The 22,305-nt window shown below is 41.9% G+C and overlaps 1 protein-coding gene across 2 annotated transcripts in view; it reads right to left on the bottom strand.

Moving 5' to 3' along the window:
* Itgav (integrin subunit alpha V) overlaps positions 1-22,305 on the bottom strand; it is a 75,621-nt gene that overhangs the window by 34,326 nt on the left and 18,990 nt on the right. For both annotated transcript variants that reach the window (XM_032903573.1, XM_032903574.1), the window contains exons 3-12: positions 20,557-20,648; positions 16,242-16,356; positions 12,112-12,173; positions 9,962-10,007; positions 7,613-7,738; positions 6,836-6,880; positions 5,963-6,006; positions 5,505-5,561; positions 4,145-4,197; positions 3,005-3,207 (exon numbers count right to left, since the gene is read on the bottom strand). In XM_032903573.1, coding sequence (XP_032759464.1) covers positions 3,005-3,207; positions 4,145-4,197; positions 5,505-5,561; positions 5,963-6,006; positions 6,836-6,880; positions 7,613-7,738; positions 9,962-10,007; positions 12,112-12,173; positions 16,242-16,356; positions 20,557-20,648 — 843 coding nt within the window. The remainder of the gene's footprint in view (positions 1-3,004; positions 3,208-4,144; positions 4,198-5,504; positions 5,562-5,962; positions 6,007-6,835; positions 6,881-7,612; positions 7,739-9,961; positions 10,008-12,111; positions 12,174-16,241; positions 16,357-20,556; positions 20,649-22,305) is intronic.

The raw sequence follows: 22,305 nt of genomic DNA, 5'->3' as shown, positions 1-22,305 counted from the left end.
CTGCCTCCCAAGTGCTGGGACTAAAGGTATGCACCACCACTACCTGGATAAGAATGTGTGTTGGTGATTAATCTGTTTCTGGGTGTCTTTGGTTGAGACAGGGTATATAGCTTTGGCTGGCCTGGAACTTTGAAGACCAGGCTGGCCTCACCTTCACAGAGATCTGCTTACCTCTCCCTCCAGAACATTTGACCGAAAGGTGTGCACCATCACAGCAGCTTTAATTACCTCTGATTTTCAGCACTGAAGAGACTATCTGGTAGCCACAAGCCCTAAGAATATGTCACTCTTTGAAAATAGGTATTTGCATCATGTAAAATAGTTCCTTTAACCCTTTCTAAGTTTTAAAAAGATAATTCAAGTTGACATATGCATTAAGAAAATACTGATTGGGGTTGGAGAGATGGCTTAGTGGTTAAGAGTACTGAATGCTCTTCCAGAGGTCCTGAGTTCAATTCCCAACAACCACATGGTGGCTCACAACCATCTGTAATGAGATCTGATGCTCTCTACTGGTGTGTCTGAAGACAGCTATGGTATATTCATATAAATAAATAGATAAATAAATAAATTTTTAAAAAGAAAATACTGATTAATTTCCCAGCACAAGATGATTCTAGTCTGTGAGATCACTATCTCTTTCTAACCTCATCCATCATGCTGGCTGTAGTCTGTGACATTATTTAATATGAACTGTCTCTCGCCAACCCCATCAGGATTGCATACACAATCACTGTCTCCCTCTCGGCTGCTGTCTGGAGCGGCTTGCACTGTCATGAACTCACTTACTTCCTCCTTGGATTGCATTAATTCTCTTTAGGTTTCAACCCTTCCCTCTGTTTTGTTTTGTTAGCCAAAAATGACAAAAACTTCCCGAGTCTACATAAAAATATGAAACCTGACTTATTGTTTTGTTCTCCATATCCATTTTGTTGTGCTTCGACTATGAAGTCCCTCATCCCCAAGCTTGAACCCTTGGTCTCCAGCTAGTGGTGCTGACCTGGAGAGCTGTGGGACATCACAGAGGTGGACCCTAGCTGGAGGAAGTGGATTAGTGTTTCAGGGAGAGGAAGCAGGCTGTGCAGCCTTATAATATGGCCTCACTTCCTATCAGTGTCTGCAATGTGCCTGTAGGCACAAGAGACCAGGTACTTTATGCTTCTGCTTCTACTGCTCTCAGAGTGTAAGCCAAAGAAAACCCTCCTTCCCTGCAGTGTTTTAAATATACTTGGCCAAGGCAGTGGCACTATTGGGAGATGTGGCCTTGTTGGAGTAGGTGTGGCCTTGTTGGAATATGTGTGTACCTGTGGTCATGGGCTTTAAGACCCACCCCTTGATCCCATACTGTCCTAACCACGTGGGAGCCAAACTTCTAGCAGCCTTTAGATGAAGATGTAGAATTCTCAGCTCTTCCTGCACCATGCCTGCCTGGATGCTGCCATGCTCACAACTTGATGATAATGGACTGAACCTCTGAACCTGTAAACCAGCCCCAATTAAATGTTGTCCTCATAAGAGTTGCCTTGGTCATGGTGCCGCTTCACAGAAGTAAGACACTCCCTTAAGTTGCTTCATATCTGGTAGCATCAACAAGTAACTAATTCACCTTTTGCTGATATCTAAGGGGGGATGGAGGACTGAAACAGGCATTCACTGTTATCAGAGCTGAACAAAATTAGATTGGAACTAACAGCACAAAAGTGCATGTTTATATAAACATGGCTCAGGTAATCTTCCATTAAAGATTTACCATTCACAGTTTCCTAGAGACCATCAACACCTCCTCGGGTATTTATCTCCAAACACTAAAACTTCTTTGTAAAAATCTTTGAAGATTCTTGCTGTTATTTATACATGCTGTCAAATAACATAACAAAAATAAGAAAAGTAAGATGACAATACCCAGGAAATGTCTTTAAGGTGACTGGAATACCTCTGGAACAAAGCAACAGCACATGTCGTAGCTGTTCCAGAAAGCCTGGGAGACAGAGCCCAGCTAAAATGACAGGGACCCGATAATTTTATACAAGGTAGAAAATCAAATACAGTTTTATTATCAGTAAGCAATGTCCCACAGTGGTCTTTCTATAACTTATCATGAGCTTTATTCTACAGTTGAATGCTGTGTTCTTTGATGACAAAAAACAAAAGGTTGAAGACTACTTTAGGAAGCAAAATATACCTTGGACTAGTATTCACTAACTCTGAAATCCTCTCCGGTTATTCTAGCTGGCCTGTGACTCACAGCTGTCCACAAGGCAGGAGTGGAGGCCTGTCCTTTCCACTGTCCAGTCAGAGTCTTCTGTGCTAAGGAATTTATCAAGCTCTCTTCTTAATGCTTTCTATTACGTGTGCAGGGCACAGCCAAATATATAGCTGGTTAGACAAACAAACCAACAGTTCTTCTCGCCTTACTATTCTTTTACAAAAATCTTAAACCTATACTTTATGTATCTAATTTTTAATCTGTATTTCAGGCTTTGGAAAAGAGCTGTGTAGTAAAAGTCAACTTTTTTGTTTTTTTAAAGATATCTGTAACTACTGGAATATAAGACCACTAAAACAGAATGAGCACAAGCCATTTACAAGTCCCCACGAAAAGACATGCGATCTCCCTCCAAGGTTTCGCTATAAAGCTGCAACTATAAAAACAGTAGTGGAAGCTCACACCTGAGGTGGGCATTAAGTCATTATTGCTTTGACAATGGGCCTGGGAGCAAGTTTTTCACTTGGAACCAAATGGACAGTAGAGGGCGCTGCCAGGCAGCAGGATGCAGAGGGCTCCTCTCAGAATTCAATCGTCTGGCACTCTAGCTCATGAACGCCGAGTTTTGAAAATTTTTTTGCTCATTTTAAAGGAAAAAAAACAACAATCCATTTTTAAATTTGGTGTCACTGATGCGCTCCCTCATCTCCTTCTGGGGAGGAGGTTTCCACCTAAGAGCTCCTATCCACGACATTTTAGGACTTCCTCAGGTGGCACAGAAAGGCCCTTGGATCTTACCATTGAAGCCATCTTGGTCCAGGTCTCCCAGAGGAGCTATGGCACTTCCAAACCTGGCGAAAACCTCAAACCCGTTCAGCTTTGTAGTCTGGAAGTCTCCTGACGCTCTCTGTAGAGACACTGAGACCTGGCCGACCTCCTGGAGTTTTCCATCAGAACCTCGGTCCATGAACAGAGGGGCTCCAATAAACACATCTGCATAACTGCAAGAAGAGAACATCCTCACACACAAGGTCGAATTCCATCTCACAGTCATCATTCTCACGGTCTTCTACTTTACTCTTTGGGTGTTTTTTATTTGGTTGGGTATTAGGTTGGTTTGTCTTTCTGAGACAAGGTTTCTCTGTGTAGCCCTGGTGTCCTGGAACTTCTTCTGCAGATCAGGCAAGCCTCAAACTCTCAGAGGTCCACCTGATTCTGCTAGGGTTAAAGGGGGTCCCCATCCTTCTTGTGTGGTTGTGTCCCATGTGTGTGCCTGGCACCCTTAGATGGCAGAAAGGGGCACTGGATCCCTTAGAACTAGATTTAAGATGGCCATGAGCCACCAAGTGGGTGCTGAGACTAGAACTCAAGCCCTCTGCAGGACAAGCAGTGCTCTTACCCACTGAGCAGTCTTTCCAGCCTCTCATCATCATATTCTTATTAAAACTCCTTTTTCTTACTCAATCTCCATTTCCTAGCCCTTTGCAAGCCGCTTAAGACTACATGGCTCAATGACTGGTCATTCATAAAATTACATTGTCCTGACTTATGACAGTGGTTCTCAAACTATTGGTCTTAACTTCCATAGAGGCAGAGTATTAGATATCCTTAATATCAGCTACTTACACTATGATTCATAACAGTAGCAAACACAGTTATGAAGTAGCAATGAAATAATTTTATGGTTGGGGTCACCACCACATGAGGAAGTGTATTCAAGGGTCATAGCATTAGGAATATTGAGAAACACTGTGTTAGAGCTATTTCCAAACTTAGGACCAAGGGTTTCCTCATATTTATGATTAGAGAGCATCAAACTGTTTTCTTAAAGTGACAGGAAGGAGACAAAGAAACAGAAGAAACACTGTTTATAGTTTTAGTCAAGCACTTATAAACACAGAGGAAAATGGTTTCTGGAAACATTTTTTTAAAACTTACTCATCCCCATTAATGTCAGTAGCAGCTACAGAAAATCCAAAATATGCAGCCATCTGAAGAAGAAGATGGAACAAAACATTCACATTTCATACAGCCAGATGAACATTTATAATGACATTCAAATCTCATAGAAAGGCTAATTTCTTTCTCTGTGCATGTAAGGTTTCAATCTAACGTCTTCTTATCTGTTTTACTAAGACAACGGCCATCCATTAGTGAGGCTTTTTAATTTTTCTAGATTTATAAGCAACACACATTTCATATTCGCCACTGTAGAGCTCCACCATGAGGCATCTCATCCCTTCCTCCTCTCTCAGTGCTTAAATTAGCAGAGCCAGGGAAGAAGGCTCCAGCCTAGATACAAAACTGCCCACTGCGGAACTTCTCCAATTTGTAGCTTAATTCCCTGAGACACACAAACAAGAATATTACAAAGTATCCATACTCACTCCTAATGGGTTGTACTAAACTGAAGAACTTATATTTTGCAATGCAGCTATGTATATTCTGTCAATAATACACACATCTGTGTTGTGCTTTTGGCGTCTAATAAAACTAAAACATGTAAGTCATCTTTTTCTTGACTTTTTCTTTTCTCTTCTTTTCTTTTCTTATCTTTTCTTTTCTTTTCTTTATGGGGTTTTTGAGACGGGGTTTCTCTGTGTAGCCCTGGCTGTCCTGGAACTCATTCTATACACCAGGCTGGCCTTAAACTTACAGACTCACCTGGCACTGCCTCCCTAGTGCTGGAATTAAAGGCTTCATAGGTTATTCTTTAAGGAAACTTTGATGATATCAAGGAAATTTTTTATGCTTTTGCGAATGTACAATTCTACTTTTATTTTTTAAAAAACAGCAAACAAAAACAAGATATAACACACAAAGACAAAAGGATTTGCTAAACCAAAATATTTTGTTTAAAAAACAAAGGTATAAAATATCTAAAATCAGGTGAGCAGTAGTGGTGACACCTTCAGTGCCAGCATTCAAGAAGCAGAGGAGGGTGGATCTGAGTTTGAGGTTAGCCTGGTCTACATAGTGAGCTTCAGGACAGTCAGGACTATACAGAGAAACCTTGTCTCGGAAAAACAAAAACAAACAAACAAACAAAAACCTAAATCCCTGTCATAATGCTATTTGTAGCTTTGCATGTATGGACCCATTAAACTATTTCCGCAAAATGCTGACTGACACAAGTAAGATACAAAGAACCGTGGCTTTCTTCCTACAGACTCGGGGGGGTGAGGGGGAGACTTCTGCAGCGTGTGTCAGGCTGCTCGGCACTACTCAGCAGATGACTTCTGTATTTTCATGTTCTTCAGTGAATTTTCAAAACTGGGTGTGGGTTTTAGTAGCATACCTGTTCACCAGTAAAATTGTGTAAGGAGGACATGTTTTTCCCATCATAAATATAAACCTGTGTAGGAAAACAAGAGCAAATGAAATATTTAAGATTAGTGATAGCTACAGATGAAGGGTGGTGGTATATGAACATGTCTGTGGAGATATGTGCACGGGGGAGGGAAAGGGTGCTTGTGCGTGCGCGTGTGCATGTGCGTGCGTGCGCGTGCGTGCGTCCTTTCTTGAGACAGTCTCTTTCTAACCCTGGAACTCATTCGCTTGTATGATGACTAACGAGTGAGCAGCAGGGGTCCACCTGTGTCCACACCCTAACCCGCAGCACCAGGGTCACAGTGGATGAGCCTGTACTCAGATGCTCTCCTGTGATCCAAATAGCAGTCCTCTCTTTTGAGATGTCTTCTGACCATCTCCCCAGCCCTTTCCCCCATATGTTTAAAACCACCTTTTTCATCCTACCATTCCCAAAGTCCTTGCTGCTCTTGGAACTCCGGAAACAAAATCTGTGAGGGAGGAAGAAAAACTTAATTACACTCATTTTTTTAAGACAAACACTGGAATTTCCAGATGTAGGTACTCTGCCAGAGAGCTTTAACTTTTATGAATCCAGTAGAAAACAAATTAGAGGTCTTTTAAAATCAATGTTGGATGCAAAGCAACCTACCTTGCCTTTTAAACTATAAAATCATAATTTGCAAGTCATAAAAAACATTTCTAAGAACTCAATTATGCCAGGAGTGGTGGCACACACCTCTAATACCAACACTCTGTAGGCAGAGGCAGGAGGATGTTGGTGGAGGCAGGCAGATTAAGGTTGACGCCAGCCTGGTTTACAGAGTGAGTTCAAGGACGGCCAGGAAATCAAATGCATGCAAGTAAGCACTCAAATGTCTCGCCATCTTATTAAACAGGAACAGAAAAATCGAGGGGGGGAAAAAAAGCTATGTTTATGGTAGGGAAAAACAGTACGAAGCTGAAATGAGACTGTGGTTGGACAGAAGCAGGACCTATGTTAAGTCCAGGATTGCTACACTGACCTGAGGAGCCAGGCGAGGAGGAAGGAGGACCAGCTTGCTCCCAGAGTATACCCGCACGCCACACCAACCCGGAAGAGGAAAAGCCTCTCCACCCATACAGAACGTTCCAGGGCCTCCAGGCCCACAGCAGCAGTTCTGCCAGGCAGAAGTCGTCCCCCCAACCCATCCCCACCCTTTCACACTTTTCTTCCTTCTGTATTTTCCACAGCAAAGGTTGCAAAGTGCTGGGCTTCCCAGTATCTGAGTTTCCAATGCTTATTTGGAGAGCTCGAAGGGTAACCCAAGTTCTTCCTACCTTCAATGCCGTCACCATTGAAGTCTCCCACGGCCACCGAGTAACCTAGACAGGAATGAAAGGTGAGAACACTGATTCTCTTCAACATATTTGAAGCTTCTTTCTCACTTAGGGGTAAAGAATTCACATGCGTGTGACAAGAGAAGTTTAAAGTGAATTGGTCCAAAAAGGGCATCCGTATTAGAAAGCTAAGACAAGGAGTGTTAAAGACAGGGAAGTCTGCAGTCTGACCAAAGGGCAGAAGGAATAACGGATTCTCTCGGTCACCAAGTCCTCCCTCTGTGGTGTGACTTGCTTCCATAAATAACAAAGAAATTTAAAGAGTGAGAACAACACTGATGTATTCTCAGACCAAAACCTGTGTCTAAACACTCAGTAGTCCAAATGCCTAGGCGGTGACTCGGCACAGTGGGCAAACAGCTTGAGCCCTGCAGCTGAGCATCATTCCTTCCAAAGTGGGCACGGGAAAGGGTGTACTCTACAGACGAGTCCGGGTTACATAAGCAGCACAAAGTGAACACAGACGACGCCCGGAGCACGGGAGTGACATTTCAAGGTTACTTTTTATTACTAGCCCTGTACAAATCAGTACTTTCTTCAGTTTTAATTGCTGAATTAGAGTGTAACCTACATGTTCAACACCCATTCGATGCTGTATGCTCATCTGATGCTTTTAAAAAATTTAATCTACTTCACCTAGTGATTTTTTCCCTTAAAGTAGTATATGCAAAATTATAGGGCAGCCATACCAAAACTCTATATTTTGTGTTTACCTACCCAAATAACTGTCATCAAAAATTGCTTGTGCAGTCCGTGTGGCTAGTTGGTTATTATATTTGATGCTGTAGACATTTGGGTCATATTTAGATATGATTTCTGCCACTTGATCCGAAATGAGCTGTCCTGTGGTGGAAGGAAGACAGGAATGAGTAAAACAGCCCTCTCAGGGGAACTTCAGAGCACAAACAATAGGTGGTGCCTTCGTGAACAAAAATCTCGCTAGACATTATTACTTTTGGTGTTTTCTTTCATTTTGTTGATTGTGGTATAGGGTCTCACTATGTAGTTCAGGCTGGTCTCGAACTCTCAATTCTTCTGCCTCGGCTCTGAGGGCTGGGCTTCCTAATGTTCACCACCAATCCTGACTAAACATTACTGCTTCTAATTATTAGTCTCAAGTAACCCTCGACTACCAAGAAAAAAAAAATAAGCTCGTGTAAAATAATCCTCTGTGAATCGAGCCTTTTAATTGTACACTGCAGGCCAGTTATATAAACATGATATCAATACATCATAGAAGAGGTGTCTTAAATAAGTTAGTGGGATACTGAGAATCACAAAATCTAGCTTCGTTCATAGTCATGTGGAAGAAATACCCAACTGAACTCGATTAGCTCCGCTAGCAGGTTAAGGCGTGCTTAGTAAGAAGAAAACCAAAGCCGAGCTTGCCGGTTATGTCTTATCTCCCCTGACCTGGGAGTGGAGGTGAAGCCCCACCGGCAGGTAAGTACTCCATCAGTACGTGGTACACTCCACGCTATAAATGGAAGCTGTCAGAGCCACTCTGCCTAAAAGAGAGCAGCATCCCTTATTTCCTCATCTGCACTCTTTCGAACGCTGCGTTTGTTTTACAGCAGTAAACTGCAATCAAAACTTCCATGAGCATCACTTCCCACGAGCTGCGGAACTGACCGAATGCACACTTTTCTGTCTTAGCTAGTGCACCTCTCAGAGTGGCCCGGGGGTTGATGTTTCTAGATGCCTTCTCAACTTTTCAGTTATTCTTATTTCTCACTGACCCCCTTCCCTTTTCCTGCAGCAAATATTTCTCTTTCTACCTCTTTCTAGACATAGAATGAAAGCACAGAGTTTCTCAGAAAGCCTCCTATGGAAAGTCAGAATGAAAGGAGTAAAATTCAAAGTTAAAAAGATTTTCAGAGGTTGGGGATTTAGCTCAGTGGTAGAGCGCTTGCCTAGCAAGTGCAAGGCCCTGGGTTCGGTCCCCAGCTCCGAAAAAAAGAAAAAAAAAAGATTTCAAACAGATACAGTCATGTCCTTTCTAGTGCTTCCAAACAAAGACCCATCTTAGACTGGGCTGCTAAGAAAGGGGAGTTATGACCTTATGAACAGCTTTCTCTAACAGAAACTAAACAAGTGGCATATTAACTACATAAATGTGTATGTCACTAAACAAACTGAGACACTCTTTCCATTTTAGTCCGTATACATTGTATACAATGTCTTATATACATTGTATCTACTGCATGATTTCTCTTTTTTTCACTCCCTCCCTCAAAATGTCAGCAATGAGATGGTTAATATAGTAAGACTTTTCTAGAATGGACGGATAGTGTTTTACTTTTATCAACCACCAATTTAATTACTTCTTAAAAGTTAAGTTGGGTTTTTATGTGTCTGTTTTGAACTCTTAGAGATCTGCCAAACTCTGCCTCGTGAGTGCTGGGATTAAAGATGTGTACCACTATGTCCAGTTAAGATCTTCTAACTCTAAAGTCCTCTTGAGGACAGGGGTTGGGAAGATTAAAGCAATCATTTGGGTATGCTAATGAGCAATTTAAACATCTAGCTATCAGAAGGCTATACTTGCTAATGTATATGTCATGGCCTCTGGAGTATAAAAATAAAATATATGGTCTGGAGAGGTGGCTCAGTGGTTAAGAGCACTGACTGCTCTTCCAGAGGTCCTGAGTTCAAAGCCCAACAACCACATGGTGGCTCACAACAATGTATAATGGAATCTGATGCCCTCTTCTGGTGTGTCAGAAGACAGCTACAGTTTACTCATATAAATAAAATAAATAAATATTTAAAAAAATAAATAAAATAAAATACAAACCACTTACCAAAAGAAGAAAAACAAAACTAACAACCTTTTTTTAAAAAAATTGTACATTTACTTTAAATTTACCTTTAAAACTGTTGTTTTCTACCTGAAATATATGCACATTTAATATACACCATAGAAAACACATCAAATTAGTTCCTAAAAATATTGTATACAAGATTATTTATGTACTTAAATTACATTTTCTATTTCATTTTTAATTTGAAATACGTCATGGGCATGTGAGTAGCCAAGTATCCAGTTGAAAAATATGAACTTACCCTGCCAATAAAAGCTGCCGGGACCTCCAAGAAGTACTCTGTCGGCCTAGAGCAAATCACAGAACAGAAGGACGATGCTTACAATGAGCATGGACACCACAACCCGTGCTCTAAGCAGTACAGGTATTCGTGCACAGACATGGTACAATCAAATCACAAGCTGTTGCCTCAGCTAGCTCGGTTTCAGTACTATGCAGCAACTTTTCTAAGAGGAAGTAAGAAGGATTTTAACACCTTCATTTAACATGGAAAACATTGAAGTGCTGGTGGAAATATTATTTGGTTGCAATAAGACAAAGGTGGCTAACTTCCTGTAGTAGATTTACAACTACTTAAGATAAATTTTCTAATGATCACTAAGAAATGTTCTGCCAAAGAAAAACTATTTCAGTTTCTCACAAACCTAAAGATATGTGGCTTCAGAGGGGAAATTTCAGTAAGGACACCAGCATGTTTTAAATCCATAACAAACTGTAAGGGTTTAATTCAAGGTATTTTGTTTGTACATGATGGTGTCTTGGGACTTTTTTCTTGATAGAGGCAAGATATTTTTCTCCCCAAATTCACATATGACTTTACATTCCACATTTATTGCTGCTATTGTTGCTGTGGGTGTTTTTACTTTGAAGCAGGGTCTCCCTGTGTAGCCAGGGTATCTGGGAACTTGTAATCCCTCTGCCTCAGCTTCCTCAGAGCTGGGATTATGGTATGTGCCACCTCCCAGTGCCAGGGAGTTCTAGTTTTAATCAATGCACTTTTGCAACTACTCCCAAGAGGGATTAAATATTATCATCTTGATATCCAAAACATTTAGACAGCTGAGAGGAAAAAAAGATGCTGAAATAAAAACAGAAAAATCATAAAGAAGTATATTTAAGAAAGTTTGTCTTTAAAAATGCTGATGAAATTTTTATTTAGATAGATTAAAAACTATTGAGTTTGAAGAGCATGTCAGTTTAATTAAAATTAGAATCCTGCTCATGAGATTTTCCACCATGATTAAACTGCCTCAGCTTGGCACCTACAGATGACAAACAGATGGCAAACAGATTCAATTCTCAGCTTTTATGCAATTAAACTAATTTTGTAAAAAAAAAAATCCTATTAATAGCTTTTGTGAAACAACAAACAAAACTTTTATAGTCTATAAATTTCCATAAGTGGAAATTTCATATGTGTGTGTGTGTGTGTGTGTGTGAATATGTGTATGTGGATGTGTATATGCAGACATTGTGACTGTGTGTATGCGTGTGTATGTGTGTGAATGTGTTTGTGGATGTGTGTAGGTGGATGTTGTGAGTATGTGTATGTGTGTGTATCTGTGGATGTGTGTGTGAATGTGTTTGTGGATGTGTATAGGTGGATGTTGGTGGATGTTATGAGTATGTGTGTGTGTGTGTGTGTATCTGTGTGTGTGTGTGAATGTGTTTGTGGAGTATGTACATGGATATTGTGAGTGTGTGATGTGTGTGTATCTGTGTGTGTGTGTATGTGAATGTGTTTGTGGATGTGTGGGTGTGGATGTTGTGAGTGAGTGTGTATCTGTGTGTGTATGTGAATGTGTTTGTGGATGTGTGGATATTGTGAGTGTGTATCTGTGTGTGTGTATATGAATGTGTTTGTGGATGTGTGGATGTAGATGTTGTGAGTGTATATATGTGTGTATCTGTGTATGTGTGTGAATGTTTGTGGATGTGTGGATGTGGATGTTGTGAGTGAGTGTGTATCTGTGTGTCTGTGTCATGTATGATGTAATTAGGGGAGTTGTACATATTAGAGGACAGATTTACAGTCAGTTCATATGGACTCCAGGGATTGAACTCAAGTCATCAAGCTTGGTTGGCAAATGCCTTTACTGGCTGAGCCAGTCTCACCTGCCCTGGAAACTTCAATACCATCATAGTTTCCTATCATTTACCAAGCAGATTTTCTACCCTCCCCATTCTCGTTGTGCTATTTCGACATTTTAAATAAGCAATGTTTATGAAGAAGGGAATATTATAAGTCAAAGAATATCAGAATGAACAGACCACTTCATACTTTTTCATTAAAATATGGTAATTATTGAAAAGCTGAAGTAAGGAGCAAGTAATTTTAAAACCAGTTGAGCCAGTAAAGAAGATCTGAATCTATCTTAAATGGGAACTTACTTTAGTAAAATCAATGCTGAATCCTCCTTGACAAAATCCCTGTCCATCAGCATCAATATTTTCTAAAATAAAAAGATTGGAAATATACACAAACCCCAAAACAAGCAAATAACACAAACAAAGCACAAAATAAACCTGCTGTTGTTAACCCAAGGTTTCTGTCAACCACTCATTCAGGCCCCTGGTTATTGTTAAACCAGCTCCCGTGTACTTCAGGGCCATCTGCTCCTCTCAGATCCCAAACAGACACTGCTGTGTAGAGCATGTAGAGCCCGACACCAAGGACCAGAAAGATCAGCTAAGATCCAATTTTTTTTTAGACAGAATTCCACTATGTTATCCATACTGGCCTCAAATGCTGGATCCCCCTTTATCTGCTTTTCAAGTGCTAGGATTAAGGCAAGTGTCACCGCAGCTGGACTAAACTACTCTTTTCAATCACGACTCACAGAAAGATTATAGCTTGAATCACATCAAACATTGAAAGTACACAAAATAAATACATAACTTAAAGTCTCACAAAATAGCATGAGATGCAATGCACTATAATGTATATTCTGTATTCAATTATATCTTGGTTTTTGAAAAAAATGCCATTAATATCCAGCGAGCCTTCATCTGCAAATTTAAGCCTTCTATCTGAACTGCGTCCTTCCTATTACCTTACAGTTGCTATGTCTTTGCTAAGTTATCAGGAAAAACAGCAAAGACACCCATACAGTCCTAATATAGTTCCTATGTATACATTTCACAGGTGATGATAAAACTTAAAACTAAAAAACTAGCGGGGGTGTGGAGGGGATGGCACACACCTTTAAATCTCAGCACTTGGGAGGCAGAGGCAGGGGGATCTTTGTGAGTATGAGGCCAATCTGGTTACACAGTGAGTTCCAAGACAACCAGAGCTATGTCAAGAGACCCTATCACAAAAACAACAAAAACAAAAACAAAAGCAAAAGCAAAACAAACACACAGCAACCTAAACAAAACTATAACACAGTGAAGAATTTCAGAAAATTGCAAAGTCTAAATTTAATGTGTGAGGGGTAAGCTATACAAGTATTCTTGCAGCTGTCCTTGTAAGAACTGATTAAGTCTTTAAACATGGCTCTCAAGTGCCCTCCAGCTGGAGCAGTCAATAATTTGCCTTTCTGTTAATTACTCTTTTTGGTTTGTTTGTTTTCTGTATATCATAGAAAAAACGACTGATTCTGATCTACGTAACTGATCAATTAATTTAAACTAATTTCAATCATGAGCAATACTACACCAAAATAGAGATGTGATTTTTTAAATTCTTTATCAGATGCCATCTTTTAGTTAGCAAAAATTTTGCTCCCTGGCATTGCAAATGTATCATAAGTTACTCCCACTCGGGCCACTGGAGTACAGAAATCAAAAATAGTTCATTTTAATCATAACGTCAAATTTCTAAGAATTTTGGGGGCTGGGGGATGGGAAGTCGAACAATCCCTTCCAAACTTAGAACCCAAATTTAAAATCTGGGAACTGCCCCGAGATTACACAATAAAATATTTTCTGTTTTAATGGCCACAAAAGGGTAACACTACTCTAGTGTAAATTTTTCCAACCAAGAGGGAATAGGAAAGTGAGGACCGGGGTTTCCAGTGTCTGCTGAATCACACCAAGGAACAGTAACCTTGACACCACCATGCATTTCCTTCCTTCAGGCTGCCTCTGGGCAAAGCTCTTAAGCCGTTTATGAAGACATGCTTTTTTTTTATTTGTACTATGCAACCATCTGCTTTATTTGGTTTCCTGGGATATCCCGTTGGAAATACAACTTCTTTAAGATTTCCTTGACAGGCACGTACTAAACCGGGTGCTTCTGACAATTCAAAAACTCTCTGAATACAACTTAGTTCAGTGAAGGGCTCCGTGTTTATCTCCACCGATGACCAATGCTTCTCCCGCTTGTCAAGCCTGGAAATATTATGACAACTAGTGATTGGGACAGCAAGGTCACAAGCGTGCATTAAGCACTTACCGGAAGCTATTCACTTAGCGTTTTCTTTCCGAGGCTCAGAACAATCTTTGGAGAGACGTGATTATTAGTCATCGTCTGTACAGAAGGCTAGTGCTAGGGGCATTAACTGACTTCTAACAGTTGACCGGCTGACTATGGGCCTGAGCACGACTGAGCTGTGCTATCTCCATCAGCAGCCTGACGGTCACTGTCTGAGTAAGGAAAAAGCAGAAGAAAAAACTAGAAGCTTTAACTATCCAAATGTGGCTATCAAAATTAGAGCCCAGGAGCAATGGGCTTAGTGGGAGCACGGCGTTGAAGGAGTCTCCACAGTGTGTGACTCAGGCAGTTTTCCAACAGAGGTGCATCTGGCTAGTGCTTAAGGCCAAGTATGGTCATGGACACTGACCATTAAAAACCACGAACAACCACGAACAGTAAAGGGGAACTGGGAAAGAGGGGCGAGGCTCTTTGTGCAGGCGGTACACAGAGATCATGTTAAAAATAAAAATCAGTGAATCAGCAGTCAACCAAACAACAACTACCAAAAAAAAAAGCCATCCCCAGCACATGCAAGCACAAACCAGCACCAGGCAGGCAAAGTTACAAAGAGGTCAGCATGCAGCCTCACAAAACTGGAATCATCCTGCTCTGGACTGTACAGTTTACTGAAGCGTGAATGAACGCAAAATATCAAATGGTGCCGGGAGGAGGGGAAAGAGGGGAGACTTACCTACGAAAGAAGAATGTTTAAAAAGAAACAGAAAAGAAAAACATAAACAGTTCCTCGGAAAGGCTCGGTCGGAACCAGTCTTTTACTAATGATGAAGTGAGGGCTCGGCCTGTGGCGACGGGGATTACCCAGCGCTCCAGGTTCAGGTTCACTATCAGGGGAATCTGAGGCTGCGGCCCAGGTTTTCAGGCTCCACTACTCCTCTGGGTAAGTCGCTGGTATGTCCTATGTCAAAGGTCTGACCAAGTAGCATGTGCTATAGCCTAGTGTGCTAAGACAGGCATTGCTCTGTCCATGTGTTTTATGATACTTTTCTTTGAGATGTTTTACCTAGACCAGATTCCATAAACCTTTTCTGAAGAGATCCAGGCGTTTAAGTACAGAAACAGGGGAGTCACATACTGTGTCAGCTCCAGAATGATTCAACTTTCTAGGCAGTGGATAAACAAATGGGTGTGGCTAGATTCCCATAAAAAGGTACTTGTAAAGGCAGGTTCGCAAATCACAGACCACTATAGTTAGCGTGTTACATAACTTAGGAAATAAGGCTTCATTACTTCGTAAGTTTTATGTCTGAAGCAAACAATGGAAGCATGGATGTGTCGCTAGAATGTTCTTTCCAGAAGCAGTTGAAATGGAAAGCATATTCTCTGGTTTGATCTGACAGATTTAAAGGTCCGGAGGTGAAACTGCTTAACATGCATGAGACCTGAGTTCCACACCTAGCACCAAAAAGAAAAAAAAAGTGACAAACTAGGTTCAAATTCTTATTTGACCATTCGGTGCCATGGACTATAGGGAGGAGAACGCTCTACCTGGCCCGAGTCTCTGTCTCTGCATTTCTCAAATGAGTATTACTTTCATTGGCTTTTCAACTAACACTGGAGAAGAGCCTGAGGCTGTCAGGATAATCAACAGACACGTGGGCTTTTCACTACTGTCAGTTGAAATTCCAATGAGAGCAAAGCCTGGCAAATTCAGACTGAAGAGACCTAAACGCTATCTTCACAGTCATTTGTAAACTCTGGCTCACGAAGACATCTTTTCATATTTACTTTTAACATCATTATTCACCTACAACTGTGTCCCTCAAACTTCGAGGTCCAACGGCATGACCTCATAGAGACGGATGAAAATGTAGGCTCCAGGCCTGATCTAGCGACTCGGAATCTTTAACTGTGATGCCCATTTCTCCTTGAGAGAAGTTTACACGAACGTCTTTTCACTAACCGTGACGTAACTTATTTCCAAGATTAGATATTAATTATCGCAAATCAGAATTAGTCCATTCTGCTCTGTCTGCCGCACGATGTCTACACAATTTGTCATACAGGCACACACATGCATCCCACACAAAAACTAGGCTCCTGGGGTCTCTGTCTAAGAGACGGTGCAGGCTTTCATACATACTTGACCTGCATGGAGCATACTCAACGGTCTTTGTGCCATCCTGAAGAAAGCAGGTTCCAACTGGCTCTCTCTCCTGCTTCATCTCAGTCCTCCAGTGGTACAATGGAGCACAGGCCTAAAAAACAAAGGATTAGTCCATGATACAAGAATCCTCTGAAAAATTAACAATCCTAATATCTATGCTAACTCAATATGAGAGCACTAAACATTGAAAAATTCAAACCCAGCCTCTGCTTTATCATGGGAGTAAATAAAGATTCTAAAGGAGTGTTGTTTGTTTGTTTGTTTGTTTGTTTTCTTCAGATTCTCTGTCACTTCAGAGTTTTCCAGGTTCAATGAGAAGTAGATGTTTCTGAAGATTATACTCAGAGCTCCCGTTTCCTGTGTTCAGAAGTCAGCAAAGCTCTTACTTCAAGAAGCATTATTTCTAGATGCTGAGCTGAAGGTCACCGCCTTAGTCACCTTCTGAACTAAATCACACCCTCATGCTCGTAGGAGATACCCCCAAACTATACAGCAAGTAATAATAGCAAAAAGCAAAAGTACCCTGTAGTGCTTCTCCTGCGTACTTTCCAAATACACTGTGAACTTTCCGAAGGTCTGATTTCAACGTCTCATACATGCAATCAAATAACAAATGCTTTAATACCACATAAAACGTGCACAAATTTAACCGTTTAAGTTGCCAGACGGAAGCATAATTCTACAATAACTTTCCAACAGAAATCCTGACCTTGGGCTATTTCATATCCACTCTGGTGAAACTAAATGCAGGAGCCATTGCCCTTCTGCGTGTCCTTGATGGCAGGGGGATGAGCAGTGGGTCCTGCTTGGTTTTGAGTCACCAATCTGTCTGCCTAACATATCCCATCTCACACCTAGCCTTCTGCTCTAAGACTAACACTGGACATGTCCTATAGATCCCACTGAACCCTCAACCCTTTAGCAGAGTTTTCCTTAACACTTCATTATCATATTTGGGTTTTTTTCTTTTTTTTTTTTTTTTTTTCCTGAGCTGGGGACTGAACCCAGGGCCTTGAGCTTGCTAGGCAAGCGCTCTACCACTGAGCTAAATCCCCAACCTATCATATTTGTTTTTAAATGTTAGTAAAAATGAAGTAATTAGAAGACTCTCTGAAAAATGAAATTGAACGAAAGGAGATGGTGAATAAAAACTGAGAAAACGCACTCAGGTAGAAGGAATAACACTGGGTACTGCTAGAAATTACCTGGGATACAGGAGAAATAAACCCCCAAACGAGTGTCATTAAAATATGTAAGATGGACTGAGGTAACAGAAACACAGCCTATACCTTTGTGCTGGCTAATTTTTATGTCATCTTGACACAAGCTAGAGTCATTTTGGAAGAGGGAACCACAACTGGGAAAAAAAGGAAAAAAAATGCCCTTACTAAATTAGAATATGGGGCATTTTCATCACTGTCACTGATGTGGGAGGACACAGCTCACTCTGGACAGAGCCACCCCTGGGCTGGAGATCCTGAGTGCTACAAAAAAAAAAAAAAAAACAGGCTGAGCAAGCCATGATGAGCCAGCGAGTAAGCAGCAGCCCTCCATGGCTTCTGCTCCATGTCCTGCCTCTAGTTCTTACCCTGACTTCCTCAGACGATAGACTATCAAGTGGAACTGTAAACTGAAATAAACCGTCTTAAGTAGCTTTTGGTCATGGTGTTTTTATCTCAGCCATAGAAGCCCTAACTACAATGAACCTGATTTGGGTGGTGTTTATGTCCTGTTTGGTTGAGTTCAGAGATAGAAAGCCGTCCTGCTGTTTCCATCAAGAGGAGAAACGTTGATTCCCTTAAGTCTTGCTCTGCAGAACAGGCTGCAGCTGAGGCATGAGAGGAAGCTGACAGATGAGAGGAGAAACTATGCTGGCCTGCATGAGCGAGGGTGGTGGGTCACCGCAGGGCAGAGATCGAAGATGGACTCTATCAAGAGATGCATTTCGGAGGTGGGTGTATTTTATAGGGATCACTGATGCAGTGGGAGGCCACACTATCCAGGGATAAGTTACTCCTGTTGTTCACGCTCTTTGACAGAGGGTAACAAGGATCCCACTTTGACCATATTCATTCAGAGTGCTCTATTAGACAGACAAATGGACATAGCAGACAGATAATTTAGGAATATCCCTTCAAAATATTGGGGACAACTAATAGCTAGAGATATTGATTGGGAGAGTAGAATATATAGATTGTATTCCCAGAATGGAACATGAAGGGACCCTCTAGGTAAATGGGTTAGTTACAGAAAACAAAGAAGACTTCAATAGAGCTCAGAAACACCCCAACATTTAGGAACTGAGCAGAAGAAGAATTACCAGAGACATTTAAAAAGTGAGCAAGATAGGAGGGAGTAAAATATAAACACACAGTGTCACACAAACCAAGATACAAAAAGGACTAAGCCTGGCATGAAGGCATGAACTTGTACTCTTGGAACTTGGAAGACTGTGAGTTCAAAGGCAGCCCTGTTACAGAGTGATATCTTGGTCTCAAAAAAGGGTGGGGGGGCTTTAAAAGTGTGGAGAGGAGACGGGGCAGTGGAAATGGCTCAGAGATGGCTCTCCAGTTAGGAGCACTGGTTGCTCTTCCAGAGGACCAGGTTAAGTTCCCAACACACACACACGGTATCTCAAAATTATCTCTAACGCCACTAACAGAGGGTCTGACACCCTTTTCTTTCCTCTGTTGGCTGGGCAATGCATGTAGTGCAAAATATACAAGCTGGCAAAACACCCATACACATAAAATAATTGTTTTCATTTCGTTAAAAAGGGTGGGCGGGTAGTCGGCACTATGATGAGCAACTGTGTGGTGGAGAGATGGGAAAGAAAGAGAAGTGGAGTGGTTTCTGTGCCACGAAGAGCTGCTGAACTGAAGAGTGAGGTGGTGAGGAACAACAGCCTGAGGTGAGTAGTAGGTAACGGCAGCGGAAGCCATAGTAATTTCTAGGCCGCGCTTCCACAAAAGGCCAGGTCCGGATCTGTGGTCCTACTGCAGCAGGGGTCTGTGTCAATGTCCATGGACCGACCATGTTACCACCAAAGGCCATGCAGCAGTCGTCAGCAGTCTGCCTGAAACCATGCTGATGTCTGAGTCCGAGGGTGAGCCGGTCCTGCCCCTCACGAGCCACTGCATGGGGGCACCAGTGGTGATGTGGATACAGGAGACCAAACCCTGCCCCTTCCCTGAGCAGTGCGAGAGAGCTGGTCCCCGTGGCGTGGGCATGGGACCAACTCAGCCACCACTCAGACCCAGATCCAGGTCTTTGAGTCGGCCCACCCCATGGATAAGCTGCTGGAGCACGTGAACAGACCCGGGTCCTGCAGATGCAAAGCAGCAGGATCTCCGTGACACAAAGCAACAACTGTATATCCGAGAGGAGTCTCAGTGAGGCTCCAGTATTGATGGGGTAGCAGAAGTCAGAGGCCTGGAGCTAGACCAATGACTCATCACAACGAGTATTTACAAGTAAAAATGTCTGGGCAACGGGCATGCTGTGTGTCCCACTGCAGCTTCCAGGGCAGGATATTTTATTTTTAATTTATTTTCTTTTCGGGGGAGAGGTTAAAAGGGTGGAAGGTGGGTATGGAAGGGCTAGGAAATGAATGGGATTGAGGTGTACGGTGTGGAGTTCACATAGAACCAACAAAGAATTATGCTTAAATAAATAAATAAATAAATAAATAAATAAATAAATGGTGTGTGATACAACAGGAATTGACTTTGTTCAATGGCGCCAAGGGGTAAGAAAGATAAAAATTAAGTATTCACAAGAAAAAAATACATTTCTTTTAAAAATGATGTACAGTGAAATTATGGTAATGTTGACGTCTGAGTGACCTAGGTCATCCCTTCTCATGCCTGCCTTAGGTTGATGGGAGGAGGGTGTTAGAAGTGGAGATGGTCCAGGTTAAAGGAACATCTTAAACAACTGTTTAACCAGAGGAACAGGACTGCAGCAGAAGAGAAGACTAGAGGGTTGTTTACAGTTTTTAAAAAGGTAGGGAACCCTGTGATTAGCCAATGGCACAATGTGACTGACAGGAAAAACAGACGGAGACTATCTAACGGAGGAGGAAGAAACTGTGGCCAGGAGAGTGGAAGAGGCCGACGCTTAGGACGCAGCAGGAGGGGAGGAGTAACACAAGCCCACAGGACGGCCTTCCATCAGAGGCCTGCACTAATGGCCAGACCAAATGTCACTACCAACTTGAACATACAAAACTTCCTGTGCTCCACATAAACCGGCCCCACTCCCTCAGCGGAGGTAGTTCCTAAAGACTTACCAAGATTTTATCCTGCTTTGACCTCACGGAGGCTCCAAACCACTGGTGGGATTTAAACTCCAGTGGGTCATCTTTGGCATAATCTCGATTGCCTGGAAAAGAATAGTGTGCGTGTGGTCAGAAACAAAGCAGACTGTTCTCAGAACAAGAGAATGTATTTCTATCTGGCCAGGTTCAGAACAGTGTGCCTTTGTGGTAGGCAGGGGGCACAGAGCCCTTAGTCCCAGCACCTAGGAGGCAAGCAGATTTCTGTGAGTCAAAGCCCACCTAGTCTACAAAGTGAATTCTAGGACAGCCAGAGCTACATACTATGATCACATCTCAAAAAAACAACAACAACAACCAACAACAAAAAAAGAGAGACAAGTCCCTTTGATTAGTCAAATACTTTGCCTACATCGCAGGTATCTCTTGTACTTTACGTAGCTTAGGGATATTATCCAGGAAGTGTGTGAGGCTGGAGAGATAGCTCAGTCGTTAAAGGTCTTTCCTGGGGCTGGAGAGATGGCTCAGTGGTTAAGGGCACTGACTAATCTTCCCAAAGGACCCAGGTTCAATTCCCAGCACCACACAACAACTCACAATTGTCTATGACTCCAGTTCTAGGGGCTGTGATATCCTCACACGCAGGATACAAGTAGGCAGAACGCCAGTGTGAATAAAATAAAAATAAATAAATCATAAAAAGGAAGAAATATTTTAAAAAAGGTCTTTCCTGTTCTTGCTGAAGACTGGAGCTTAGTTCCCAGCACTCACTTGGCAACACACAACCATCTGCAACTCCAGTTGTCCTGGGATATCAGAAGAGGGCATCCTCTTCCCCCTTCTGACATCCTACACACACATGTCGCACTGACATGCATGCAGACAAAACGCCAATGCATGTAATATTAAAATTAAATCTTAAAAAGAAGACAGACAAAGGCATGGAAGTATCTCAGGTTTCTCAGGTTTACTGTTAAGACCGTCAATTACATCACAGTGCGGAAAGGCATCATAAGCCAGGTGTCCCAGTTAGATTACTTAAGTCGTGGAGTAACTGTAACAAACGCTGTGACCACCTGTTATGTTCCCAGGCATTCCTGCCGTAGCACAAAGACACGTGTGAATGTCAGGATGCAGGAAACCCCGATGGATGGCAAACGGTAGCAAGATAAAGCTGTATGTAAAGACAGGCCTAAATGCCACAAAGAAGTGACCTCTGCTGACACTTCGGCTTCTCTCCTAAGAACGCTTTCATGAGCATAAAGCTTGTATTTTCACCCATAAGTAAGTATTTCAAGCTAAATTGTCTAAGAAACACTAAACGTATTACTAACATACATATTACCATTTTCCCTCCAAACAGTAATCGGTCAGGATGGATCCCTGGTACCATCTTGAATGTTATACAACAGCCCATTTCAAAGCCACGTAATGGTTTAGTGAATCCCTTGTGTCTCTCTCTCTGTCTCTAGTGAAGGGCTATTTCAGGCTGATTTATGAACTCGTCATAGATAACCTTTCAGGTCAAATCTATGTGTTCTTTCACTACACATGGGAATCTCAACAAAGCAGGTCACTGGGGTCTAGGACACGGGTCCATGGCTAAGTTAAGGTAATAAATCCCCTGAGAGCTTGGCACACTCTCGATGACGATTCTAATGGATATACTTCTACGAAAGCCCCAAGATACGCCCGTTTTGATATCTAAGTCCTGCCCTACTCCTGTCTTCAGTCCACAGAACTAGGTAGTCTTGTTTCTATACA

Source organism: Rattus rattus, chromosome 5 (genome assembly GCF_011064425.1).
Source record: "Rattus rattus isolate New Zealand chromosome 5, Rrattus_CSIRO_v1, whole genome shotgun sequence".
Lineage (NCBI taxonomy): Eukaryota > Metazoa > Chordata > Mammalia > Rodentia > Muridae > Rattus > Rattus rattus.
This window is presented reverse-complemented; position numbering and strand designations above follow the sequence as displayed.